At 37.8% G+C, this 13,599-nt stretch overlaps 2 protein-coding genes across 2 annotated transcripts in view; one reads left to right on the top strand and one right to left on the bottom strand.

Moving 5' to 3' along the window:
- ZC3H14 (zinc finger CCCH-type containing 14) overlaps window positions 1–13,599 on the bottom strand; it is a 977,341-nt gene that overhangs the window by 161,085 nt on the left and 802,657 nt on the right. The window lies entirely within an intron of this gene.
- The window catches only part of KCNK10 (potassium two pore domain channel subfamily K member 10), a 58,377-nt gene that overhangs the window by 31,425 nt on the left and 13,353 nt on the right, over window positions 1–13,599 (top strand). The window contains exon 4 of the mRNA XM_008492302.2: window positions 2,594–2,754. Coding sequence (XP_008490524.1) covers window positions 2,594–2,754 — 161 coding nt within the window. The remainder of the gene's footprint in view (window positions 1–2,593; window positions 2,755–13,599) is intronic.

Below are 13,599 nucleotides of genomic sequence, written 5' to 3'. Positions count from 1 at the left end.
CATAATAATACTTGGAAGGAATTCCAGAAATTGTACATTGCATAGAAAAAAACAGGATTTTTTTTTCATTCTAGAGCTCATGACCTTGAAATACTGACAGATTCCTGTGTATTAGATGAAGGGTATCCAGAACTGCTCCATTTACTTTTCTTGAACCACTTATTTTAGTAAGTTCTTTATTTAGGCCATTATCACCTGGCCGCCCTATGCATTGTGTACAATCTATTTAGTCTCTTGATCTCTGAATACTGTCCTCAGATACACAAAGGTTTTATCCTCTCCTCTGTGATCCAGTTCCTCTCTTGAAGATTGTTCAAGCAGCTGGGATTTCAGACAATGATCAGAAAGACAAAACCGATAAACTGATAATGATTATAAAGTTAATCTGCTGTTAATTATTCAGTGCCTTTATGTTTTTAAGTTTGATATTAATGCTGTCACAGCAGTCAAGAGATCTGATTATTTGGTAACAAATAGCAAATTGTTGCTTTTAGCTGCATTGCCTCTGAATATTCTTCTGATCCAAATATTGGATGAAGTTCTCCATATTACAACTGTGATGCAAATACTGGTTATTGTATAGACAAATAATCTGACACAAACATAACCCTTCATTAAACTGTGAATATCTGACTGAATTTTTCAAGTTCTTTATACAACAAAAAAATCCTGTGGTGGTTACAAGACCTGCTGTGGTGATCATCTCAAAGAGTGGGGCCTGTGCATTTGTTTCTGTCTTTCCTGTGTTGTCAGAGTGAGGGTGGAAGAGTGACTTTGCAGAGCTTACTCCTCCATGGGTTCCTCTGTGTACTAAACTACACTACCATTTACTTTTAAGAGTAGCATAAAGCCAGTGAGTGGAGCGAAAGAAAATATTTCTGAATAAAATATAAGAAAACCCTCCCTTAATATTTGTTTACTCAAAAGGCCCATGCGATAAGCTTTTAGGTTAATCATTAAAATAAACATCACAATGTAGGCATAGCTTATGTAGGCATATTAATTGATATCTGCCATTTAAATAACTTATTAAAAGAGCTTGGATTTTTGCCAGATTTGCTTCAAATTCTCCATGAATTAGATTTTTATTGGTTGCATAAGGTCTACATATTGTATCTGGGTATGAAAATGGTTTTATTTTATCCACTAGAGCCCTGCTAAGGCTCCTCTTGAGCAGACACTCATCCGACTACCTGGGGAACTTAAAGTCCACTGGCCTGTGGAGACTGGATTTTCTTGGACTTCTAGAAGAACTCTGGGGTCATGGATGCAGCCATGAAAAGGACTGTGGGCTGTGGGTTGTGGGATGGGGAATGCAGTTTTGTGTGTCAGCACAGTGCTTTCATCATCCTGTGACAGAGAGATATTTCCAGTGCCAGTGTCACAAACTTTACAGCATTATGACTTGTGTGCCCAACCTAATTCCCAAGAACCAGGAGGAATTCCTGTAGATGAAGCAGACACTCTCTTAGATCTCCATCTCCCTGGATTCTTTGTGTTTCTACTTTATTTCAACAGTGATTTGTGATTGTGGGATCATTTTTAATATAGAAAATGCTGACTGGTCAGAATACAAATCTCTTTAACTTTTCAATAAAGATATCTGATCTGAAAATGAAAGCATTACTGCAACAAGTTTCATTTTTTCTCTTTAACATTATTTTAACAGAAATACCATGGCTACTGGAGTCATAATATTCTATGTAGATTCCTAAGGTAAAGTTCAGTGGTGTGGGTAAGAGAAGTAGTGCCTGAACAAGCTGTGGTGACTGCACATATTTTACTGCATATGGCAGTTGGAGAGCTGCCTTTCTAACAGTGTCAGATATTCTCAATATTTTATCTGGAGTTATAAGACTGGGAGCTGAAACCATATGTGCCCAAATTCTCTTGGTCCACAAATGAGAATTTTTATTTAGGATATTTACTTAGAATATTCAGTTGAATAGTTATGTCTTGGTCATAATCTTTCATCTGTTCTACATCTCTCAGGTTACTCTAAGAGAGGTTGGAAGGAAGGCATGTATGCACCTCTATTATAGCATCAATTATGATTTTTACAAATAATTAGGTTGGTATTTCAGAGGGAAGGCTTAAAAACTTCCATGTTATAAGCTATTAAAACCTTATGAAATATAAATGTTAGGTTCTTTATAGTAAAATTCAAAGGGGCAGATTGGTGTTATTGAGATACAGCTGGAGGCCTAGTGTAGCTAACATGTTTGATGAGAGGCTGAGGAAATTATGAGTTAACTACTGAAAATGAGCTTGTCAGGTGATCACACTCCCATCAGCAAATCATTGGCATAGCCCAAGAGGAGCAGCAGCACACAGGCACCAGGCCAACACAGAAGGATTTTGTGCCATGATAAATGAAGCTAGATTAATTAATAAAACCAACTTCAGACAGAACTGGAATCTATAGACAATGTAGGTAATAGGCTCCAAGAACTAAGTATATATGCCATGGAAAGTCTGCAGTTAGGAATTACATCTGGAGAAAAGGTATGCCTTTTTTTCTAAACCCATTTGTTTTCTAAAGAAAAAAAATTACTATAAATTTTGAGAGTCTGACAATTGTTCTTCCCCTCAGGGTATGGAAACATGGCGCCAAGCACTGTTGGAGGCAAGGTTTTCTGCATCTTGTATGCTATCTTTGGGATTCCACTGTTTGGATTCTTGCTGGCTGGCATTGGAGACCAACTTGGAACTATCTTTGGGAAGAGTATTGCAAGGGTGGAAAAAGTTTTCAGAGTAAGTTAACTGTAATTTTTTTCTGTGTATTGTATAACTTGCTTTTAATTCTGTTGCTATTACCTGTGGTCCTTTTTATGGGTTGAGCACCATGAAATATTTACATGTCTAGCTGAGATGATGCTTAATGTCTGGTGGAATGGGAAGTAGAGTAGATCCTGGATGTATTACTGGAAAGCTGGGTTACTAGGGTGACTGGGAAGAGAGATGACTGATTGAGACTTTTGTTGCAAGAGGAAAAATGTATTAGAGTAGAACTGCAGCTGTGAAAACTGGCATAATGATTCTGACTGGAATAATTCTTATGGTATTTACCTGCCCTGCCTATCCAGTGTTCCAGTGTCTCACCACCCTCATGGAGAAGAACTTCCTAACTTCCAATCCAAATCTACCCTTCTCTAGTTTGAATCCATTCCCCCTAGTCCTGTCATACCTGACATCCTAAAAAGTCCATCACCGGCTTTCTTGTAGGCTCCCTTCAGATACAGGAAGGCTACACTAAGGTCTCCTCAGAAACCTATTGTCAGCTCTAGTTTTGGTTTGTTGGGTGACATGGACAACACCATGAAACTATCAGCATGATAATTTATGGCTAAAATAATGCATGCTTTATTTAAAGTATTTTAAGATTCACGGGTGATTGCTGATATTAATGTTTCATGCAGAATATATCCCTGTGGAACATAATGGGATTTCTTTGATATTCAAAATACTCCTTCTGTTTCTTGAGTTAATGTGGTTGCTTGTTTTTGTAGCAATCTAAACAATTATTTTCCTCCTTGGTATTTTGTCAGCTTCCAAAGTAATGTAGAGATCTGTGGTTCCCTTGTTTAGATGTGATATGTATTTATTAGTTTCATTTTGATTCTGGCAAATCCATTATATCTATTCTTTCGTGATTTGGTGGATGAAGGTTATACGTAATTTCCTTCAATATTCCTAGTAATGATGTTGAGCTATTTGAAATATGCTTGATATAGTTTTCTATTTACATGCATCTCAGTAAACAGTCTTGATATCGGTGGTTTCACTTTATGTATTTATTGACATAACATTAGATATATTATGTATTAACATTATTATACTATCTATACTTTATATTGTATGATAATGCAGAATGTAATTAATTTATAATTATGTAATTTATTATCACATTGTTCTCACATTGTTAGGCTCCATAAATATTTGGGCCTAATCAGATGAAATCTTAAGAGAAGTAATGATTCTTTAATTGTGAGCAATGAACAATATTGAGAAAGAAACTCTTGTTTCTTACTTCGTAATTGTCTCCATAAAGCAATCAAATTCAGCATGCTTGTGGACATAAAGCAGCCTTCCATAACCTTTAAAGAGAGGACATAGAAATAAGAAAAACAGCTAGGAGAAAATTAAAAGCAGAAAACATGTGCTAAAAAGACACAGAAAGGATTAATGTTGTGTGGTGTGCCTTATGGTTCTTTCAGACCTCACTGAGGAGTCACTGAGTATGTATCAATGATCAAGTGAGAGAACAAAGTGACTTTCCAGAAAGATTTTGACAAATTTTCTCATAAAATTCTCTAGGGAAATGAAGCTGTGATGAGGTAAAGGAGGTCTCCCTCATCAGTTTGTATTTAAAGAGTAAATGGAGATTAGGAATAAATGCTAGCATTAGCTGTGTGCATCTACTACAGAGTACTGGATGGGATCCTACTATTTTAACAGAAATGGCCTGGAATGGATCAGACAGATTCAAAGGCAACTTGATCTTGCATTGTGTTTAGGATAATTTTTGAAGCTAGGTAAGAGGCAGTATTCATGCACTGACAGGTGGGAAGGGTGTACAGGTTTCTCAGTCCAAAAAGCAATATTTTCCCCCAAAGCCTTTCCTTAACAAGTCTTCTACTCCATGTAACAGTGTAGCTGAGAGCACGGAGCCCATGACAAACAAGGGACAGTTTGCCCCTGGCATCACCCAGCATAGCTGGGAAGATGAAAGGATACCTCCCAGAGGAGTTGTGTTATTGCGCTTCTGTCTCTGACATGACCTGCGCTGAGCCCCACCAAACTTATATTCATCAGCAGCACAAATTAGAGCCCAAGAATGCCAAGTTTAGCTATTGCAGTGACCAACCCACACACTCACTGGGAATGTTAAGAACAATTTGAACTCTGAAAGGGAGAAAGAGATCTGCTCTTACATTACCTCCATTGTAGTGACAGAATATTTCAGCAGAGGAGCTGGACACAGGCCACTGCTCATCTTGTAATCTAAAATGTTGCCTCTGCATTGGCAACAGGAAATGCCTGTTTATTTGTGATTAGGTAGATCTGGAAATGTTTAATTGTAAAATAATCCTTAGAACAGGAATATTTCATGTACCATTTTAGGAAAGGGAGGCACTGGCAGAATTATGCTGCCTGGGATACAGGGAAGTATCCCAAACACCATGCACTGACTACTCTATGCCATCTGCCCTACTGGAATAATCATATTTTATACACATCAATATAAACAAGCAGGTCACAAATATAAACCAAAGCATCCCCTAAGCAAGCCTTACCTGCTCAGCTACTGATTATTCCTCTGTGTCCCATCTTCAATAAGCCCAGGCAGAACCTGGCTACTAATCTGTTGTCACATTCACACCAGTGTGATTCCCCAGAAAATGCACACGTAAAGGATCACCAGATTCACAGTATGCAGTGGTCACAGGCATCTGTATCTGGGTTCAGTGATGAAATGGCTCCCCCCGCCCATCTGAAGAAACCATGAATATACTAAAAATCTAACTAAAATGTTAATAATTCTTATAATTTTCACTTGGCAAAGCTTTTCATACATTACAGAAGTGAAATATATGTTCCAAGGCTACATAAATCTGTAAAGTAGTATTATTATCGTAGGTATGCAAGGGATCTAATGAACCACCTGAGACTGTTTCTATAATAAAGAGCAGAACAAACCATTCTTTGGCTTGCTCTGTACACACAGAGGCTGCAAGGATCTAAAGATAGAAAGTAAAGCACTCCATAGGCAGAGTGCACAGTTACAGAATAGAGCAGCTGTCATTATAATGAGTTAAATATAGGCCTAATTCAGATAGTCCCTATTCAAACCCTATAATGGGTGTTTAGGTTCTCACTGGAAGCAGATGAGATGAGAATAACCTGGCAGATCTTCCCTTCTCTTATAATTCAGTACAGGTGCAGGCATTCAGCCTGGGCACAGCATGCTTCTAAGAGCACTCCAGGATTTTCTGGCTTCTAAAGTGAAGCCACTGGGAGCAGTTCCTGGACTTTGTTACTGCTTTTACTCCTCTGGCTTACAGCATGATGCTGATGACAAGACTGGCAACACAGCTGGTAGGGTGTGAATTGCAATACAGGGTTGTGAGTGAGAAGCCAGATACATGGATGGTGGTTAAGGTGCACCCCTGAAACTCACATCTCAGGAAAAGACATTTACCTGTGCAGAAATGCAGTGCCTCTGTAACCAATGCACACTTCAATGAATCAAGGACTTGTCAGAGCACATAGGTCTGCTACCTGTCATTCAGTTTTTCACTTCAGATAATCTGTTAGCCCATTGATCTCTTTAGAAATGGCTTGCTTTAGTTTATAAGACATGAGCATTATGAAAATGTCATACAACTTTTTCTTTTTCTGAAAGACAGTAGTAGGCATTCCCTTAAATTTGAAACAGTCCTAGGAAACGTAATTCTTAGTTGGAAGGTGGGACTGGGACTGAGGTAGGGGTAGAAGTCCCACTGAACTGAAGGAAAACTTTCTTTTAAGAAATGTTAAAGTGCTACTTTTGCTAAACTTTGCTTCTCTGTCTGAATGCATGAATCTATGCTGGCTACTCTATCTCTTAGAAATTTGGCTTCTTTTTGGGGATTTGTGGCTTCTTGGGTCTCTTTGCTTACTGTACAAGTGACGAAATTTTCATTTTAATCCTGGGAAAGAAATTTTGTAGTAAGAAAGTAACTATACAGAAAAGCAAGACTTAATACAGCTCTTTTGATTTGTTTCCCCTCTGCCCATTTGTTCAGTTGTCTCTCCTCTAGCTCTCTCCCCTCCTTTTATTTCCTTTGGCTCACATCACACCTGCAGCATTATACCTGATATCAGTGCAGGACAAGTGAGTGAGTTCTTAGTGAAGTTTGCTGTTCAAAAATGTTGTTTTAGGTTTTCTTGAAGTAGCACCTTGACCTATTCTTCCTTGGGGTAATGCCATAGCCCAGGGACTCTATCTGCCAGGCAGCCCCCACTCAGTGCTTTCTTTTCCAGCCCCACATCATTGTTGATTCTTCAAATTTTTAGCAGCTGAATAAAAAATTCAGGTGAGGTGAGTCCCTAAACCAGAAACTCAAATCCAGATCATTGGTTAGGCAAATCAGGGAAATAATTCTGGGTTTACATTGTTGTTACTGAATTCAATATTTGGGACATGGTTAATAAATAAATGTATTACAACCTGAATGATAATTTAGCTAGCAAGATGCTATTTGTTGTTCTGCATATATGGTCTGACACCTGCATTTCTGAGCAGATTATATTAATGGGAGAGTGATGGAAGAGTTTCCTCTCCACTTCCTGACATCAAATAAAAATATACCAAAAATCAACACAATCTCTTAATTTGTTTTATTGCATTTCATTATTAGCCAGCATCAGTGTGTTATTACATCAGTTGCTAAAACCCTTGGGGGATACTAACACCCTTTTATTTTTTTAATATAGTGTTATTCATTGTTATGTTCTGTACGGAAAAGAGCTACAATTTCTTATCCACTCAAGAACTTCCACAGGGGAACAGTCCTGCTCAGTGATCAATCTGCCATCTGCTGGCATCCTGTCTTTGAGCAGAGCTGTCTGGACAGGCTGTGACATTCAACCTAGTAAGGCACATACAAAATATTATTCCAAAATGATGCAAAATTTATGAGATGAAATTTCAGTGTTCAGAACTTAGTCTAACAGTTTCTGAGTCATTTCAGCCAAAGCAAAATGGCTGAGGAATTACAAAAATCAGTCACTAGAAAGGAATCCTGCATTTCCATGATCTACTAAGAATTTCTTATTGCTGTGGGACAGATAATAGATCTAATTACATTCTATTATTAGTTATTAGCACTCTGATACCATAGAAGCCACCCAGGAAAGAGGACTCAGTTTACTAAGACTCTGGAATGACTGATGTGAAAACAGTGTTTTTAAATGAGTGGGAAAATACACAGGCAAAGAAACAGGTAAGATAGCAGCAAATGTCCTGTTGGTGGTAAGGTAGAAAGATTTGGAGGGAAAAAGCCAGGTGGAAATTGAAGACAAAGGAAGGCTTAGAGGATGGAAGTGTATATGGATGATAGAAATTAAGTGGAGCAGATGTGAAGACATGCTAGAAGAAAGGGAAAGCAGGAGCAAACAGCCACTCACTGCATGGCAGAGGAAATTTTCCCTCATAAATCCCAAAATTCCCTTTCACCAGCAAAAGTAAGGTTTCATGTGAACTTGGTAAATTACCTACACAAAGACTTTGAGGAAAAAATTATGTAAATGTTCTCCTCATGCACAAGATCACCTTGTTATTGAAAGACCAAAGGTGATGTAGTCGTGGAGAGAAACATTATGCAGAACATAGAGTATGCTGACTTGAAATATTTTTCATTTGATTCCTATAATTCTGTCTCTCCCATTAGTTGGAAATTTGGTTCTTTGAAGCTGCTGCTGTCTTGCTTCCTATGCAGCAGAATAACTTGTGCAGGAAAAAAAATATCTGTGTGGTGACAAAAAGAAATGTTTTAGAGTACTGATTTACAAACCCAGAATAAATGGATGCAAGCAGTCATAGCTCACTATCTACTCTTTTGCCTGTAATACCTTAAAGGTCCGTCTGAGTTCTCTAAGCAAGGATAAAAAAGGGTGTTTGCAGGTCAACAAAGGATTGCTTTACATATGTAGATACTTATGTGGTGTATATTTCAGGTAGATATGCACCTGAATGTAAATTTCAAATGTGAGGATCCTGAAATTCAGGAGTGATTAAAAAAACCAAAAAACAACCCTAGACCCCAATCTGAATTTTGCAATTATGTATCACTAGGTTTATGGATGCATGCAAAGTCAAATACTAGCAGAAAAAATTTGCAGGCAATGTCTTATCCTTCTTAACCCTAACAAACCATATTTGGCTAAAAATGGACTTTACATCATAAGAATAATTAAAAAAACCCAGATATACTCTAGTAGTTGTCAATAAATCCACAGTGCCTTACGGATCTCTTAAGTATTTTAATTTCATTTTCAGTTTCTCTATTTTATATTTGAAGTAATGCTTTTTGTAAATCAGCTGATGGCCAAAATATGAAAGTAAGGGATGTAGTTACTGTAAGAATTCACAACTTGAATATCTGCATAGGCACTATACAAAGAGCATGGCAGAAAGAGCATCTTGGAAGAGCAGGTAGCATACTGAGCGTGAACACATCCGAGTCAGCAAATGCTCTCCCTCTGTTTCTTTCAGCTTGTCTACATCATCAGAATTCATTACGTTCAAAAGTAACTGCCTAAAAACACGATGCTGTGTTAGATTCTTCCAAATCACTTGTCTGTAGCAATTTTAAGGCTGATGTGACTCAGCACAATGACTTTTTAAGCATGTGGAACTTCAAACAGTATCTCTCCCACCACACTGGAGTGTGTTGGGAACCACTTCTTTGGGATGCACACCTCACTCCATCCTCCTGAAAGGAGTTTTACTGTCCAGAAAAAAAGAGGGCATGGTGAGGAAGCATGTTTCAGTCCTCTTGAAAAATAGTTTGACAACTGTTTAAGTTAAATGCGTGAGCACTCCTGAAATCCAAGACTTCATTGTCAAGATGAGTGTTGCAGTCTGGAAAATTTTGGTTGCATTATCCTCTAATTCATCGATAATCTATCTGTTACAAGGAAGACTTTTGGTCTCTTTATACTCTAAGAATGTATTTCTCTCTCTGCTCCTTCCTTCCTGAACTCCTTCAATGTTCTTATGCAGAGTTGTTCTAATTGCTTTCTTGTGTGTAAAGCAGTTCAGATCCAGCACCATCTGGGCACTTTACTATATAGTATGCCTGGCAGAAGTGTTTCAGTAGACTCTTACAAAGCTGAAGTGTAAGATGAAAGAGTAGTAAACATACAAGACTGACTCTGAAATACTTTTCTCCTTCTGGTGTTGCAGTCCACATCATCTGCTTTTATTATGGATCATCTGCTTTAATTATGATGATGGAAAGATAGCAGGAAATTTTATTTTTGCTTTTGATTATCACCTGCTTTAGTAGTCCTCATGTTTCAGTGCTCAATAGAGGTTACTGGCAAATGATAGTACCATGGAATTATCAACTAATGGTGCAGACTTCATTATATGCAATGACTCTTCATCCACTAGAGCCAAATTAAGCTCTGGATTGTATTTTAGATTCAACCACTGTCTTGTGGCATGGTTTCAAATATGATGGTTTTACTCTGTGGATCTCTTTCCCCCTCCATTTTATCTGAGATGCAGGAAAGTATCTTTTTCTGTACAGTTCTAAGAAAGTATGTTAGTAGTAAAAAATTAATGACAAAGTCTAGGGATCACAACTCTTGGCATTTTATTTCCTCTAACTGGGTCTTTAATTTAGTTAGTGATGCTTACAGCTAATTTGCTTCAGGGAAAGTAGCTTAAGCACATCAAACCTTTGTTCATTTGTTCTTATCCACTGGTCTTTGTTGCTGAGTATGAATTTAGAGTCTAAAGCTTCCATGGGCTGGCTGTGGAGCACATCTTCACTTTGCAGGTTAATAACCTCTTGCAAACTGTCATATAATTTCAGGTTTAATAATCACCTGAACAGTTAAATTCAGACTGTGAAATCTCTGCAAGATCTTTTAAACATTTTGGTTTGATTAACAATATCTGTTAGGCCTTTCAGCCTGAGGCAACTTCAAAGAGAGGATCATGAAGGTCTTGAAATGAACCTACCATTCAAGAGAGCCCCAGGAGGGTTTGACTCTGGTGATAGTTTAAAGGGCATTCCTGGGGTTGCTAGAAAGAGAAGACAGCAGCTCTGAGGAGGGAGAACATATCAGCACCAGGAAGAGACGATAATAATAGCTCTAATTTTAGTACCAAATTAGTCTCACTGAAAAGATGAAACTATAAACAGAGGAGAAAAGACTATTCTGAAACCAGGCTTTAAAACTATCTGAAATCCAAAGTGTAGTGTTATCTGGGAATGTCAGGTCATCTCCAGTGCACCAAAGCTGAAACCCAATATGCACCGAAGTCCGTTTGCCAAAGTAATTATCACTGGTATTACTGTGAGACCTCTTTCTGTGAGTGTCACTGCTGACTGCAGAGGACTTCAGAGGAAATTTTGGACTGCTTTTTCTGCTTATGAGAGGCCTTTTTGTATGGTTTGATTATTTTTTCTTCATGATTTAAAATTATTAGAGGTTTAAACCTTCAGTAATTCTTACTGGAGTCATACTCTTGTCACCTATAATATTTTGCGGCTATTAAACCAGAACTATTGTACAAAAACTTGTCAGGAATCCATGAGTGATACAAAGGCTTTACAAATCACTGTTCAGGTCTCCATCTGTATTATGGCAAATAGTAACAGCTCATTTTTTTTGTTTGGGAAGTGATTTTTATTACACTGATTTCTGATTTTATATAGAATGCACTCATCATAGTATATGAATCAAAGATCCTCTGTTATCTAGATAAGCATTAGTGCTAAAAAAAGCCACAACTGACTTAAGAGCAAAGTGGGAGTTTTGGCAATTGATACTGAGTAGAAATGTTTCCAAACCCTTCCATGGATGATCAGTTTATGTATGTTGATATATCATCCTTAAAGAAGAACACAGAAACAATAGAGTAATGCTGAAGTACATTTTCAGGAAGGGGGTTTATTCCACTGTTAATTTGAATGTAAATTCAAATTCAAACTCAAGCTAAATTTATATACATCAGGGAATATCTCTTGCATATAATCTTTGTCTCTTTGCCAGGTATTGGTGCCTCCATCTGCTTCTTTTCTGTTTTCCATGGTGAAAAAAGATGAGTGGTATTTCTTTCTCTGTATCCTAGCTCAGTTCTTGCCACCTCTCACTTGGTTTGGAACCAGGTTAGTAGTCAGAATGATCTCAGGATAAGCAGTAGCAAGGAGTTGTCCGTGCAGATCCTGAACCCATTTTTTTTAATAAAGGAAGTGAGTTAAATAGTCCTTTTTTATGGTTTGAAGCGTTTAGGAACCACTATTCAGAGGTGTCATGTTATAGCTATACCAGTTCATTTCCCTTCTTGAATATGATAATTGCATAGGCACTTCCAGTGTTGCTGAGGGGCTCAGCATTGGCCAGAGGTGGTTCCCCTCCCCCCTTGCCCCCCCCCCTGCTGCACTAACCCAACACTTAAAGTGTAAAACTATACCTGCCTGACACCTGCTCAAATTAATATTAGTCACGTAACTTTTAATTGCAGTGAAGGGCACTGGAAATAAACCCCGTGAATCTCAAGCAATTATCTGTCATGAAACACAAGACAAACGAGCTGAAAGCATGATTAGCAGTTTACCAAGCAGCTAGGGATTCTTAGATACTCTGTGTAAAGCTTAAAATATGAGATACTTCAGTGGAAGCTGCTGATTAATGTGAGAAGTAAACTTTTCAACCAACAGTGTGAAAGTGAAACTGTTTCCTAAGCACTAATGGGAAATATGCTCCTTTTTTAAGGTCTTAAATTTTGGTAGTATTGTTATGGAAAGTTATCTGTGTTCCTAACAGTACAGTGCTGGAATACTAAATCCTCTGTGACAGGGTGTTGCCATCTCTGAAAACCTGATTTATATCCTAAAGAAAATCCTAAATTCAAAACTGTTTAATTTGCAATATAGGAGGTGCAGGAAAAAGCAAGACAGAAGTACAACTGCAAGATAAAATCACTCCTACTATAATAATAGCTGATCCCCCTCTCCCTCAACAAATACATAGCCATTTTTGTTACTGTTCTTCACAATATCCTTCAAACCTAATGTGGGAAGCATCAAAGACAGAGTGTGAGGGGGTTAATGGACCTTGAAAGGCAATTGATGGATATTACTTCATGAGGACACCTGTATATGGTGCCTCCCAGGCATGAGAACTGTACTAATATCCCACTCAGGACATACTATTTCAAGGTTATGCAAAGCCTGAATGAAGGTGGTAAATTTAGTGTTGTGTTGCCTTACATATTCAACTTTCACCTTTCAGGACTGTCAAAATATTATATTAAACACTCTAATGTAATTTACAAGTTCATAGTTTCTCTTGGCACATACATATCTTTGGGGCAGTAAGAACTGTTTGGAACCATGAGACAAGTTACGTGATGGGTTCTTCACCCTTTGCCAGACTTTTCCTTTTGAAGGCACTGCCTGCCCTCCTCCTTTTTCCTTTGTAGGTAAGCAGTGGAAGCTACTGCAAATGTTGGAGAAGGCTGGGAAGAGCAGGGAAAAAGTGGAGGCATGGAGGAACATTTCACTAACATTTCCACTCTTTCCATATTTCTGTTTGTTTTGTTTTTTGTTTTGGTTTTTTTTTGTTTACATTTGGGTGGTTTTTCTTGCTTGGTTTGGTTTGGTTTTTGTTTTGTTTTGTTTTTTATCTGGGGAGAGCTGCTCTGAAAATTTCCTTTTACTTTCCCCCCCTGTGTGATAGTGTAAAATTCTCCCTCTGTGGGCTCTTGATGTAAGAGAACGCTCTTTGGTTACCTGGCTACGTACAAATACTGGTTTTTATCTAGAAATATTACAATCTTTATAGTGTTAGTATCTATAAGAAATCTCATGCTAA

The sequence above is a fragment of the Calypte anna genome, chromosome 5A, assembly GCF_003957555.1.
Source record: "Calypte anna isolate BGI_N300 chromosome 5A, bCalAnn1_v1.p, whole genome shotgun sequence".
Lineage (NCBI taxonomy): Eukaryota > Metazoa > Chordata > Aves > Apodiformes > Trochilidae > Calypte > Calypte anna.
The sequence above is the reverse complement of the archived record's forward strand: the minus strand, read 5'-3'. Positions and strand labels throughout refer to the sequence as shown.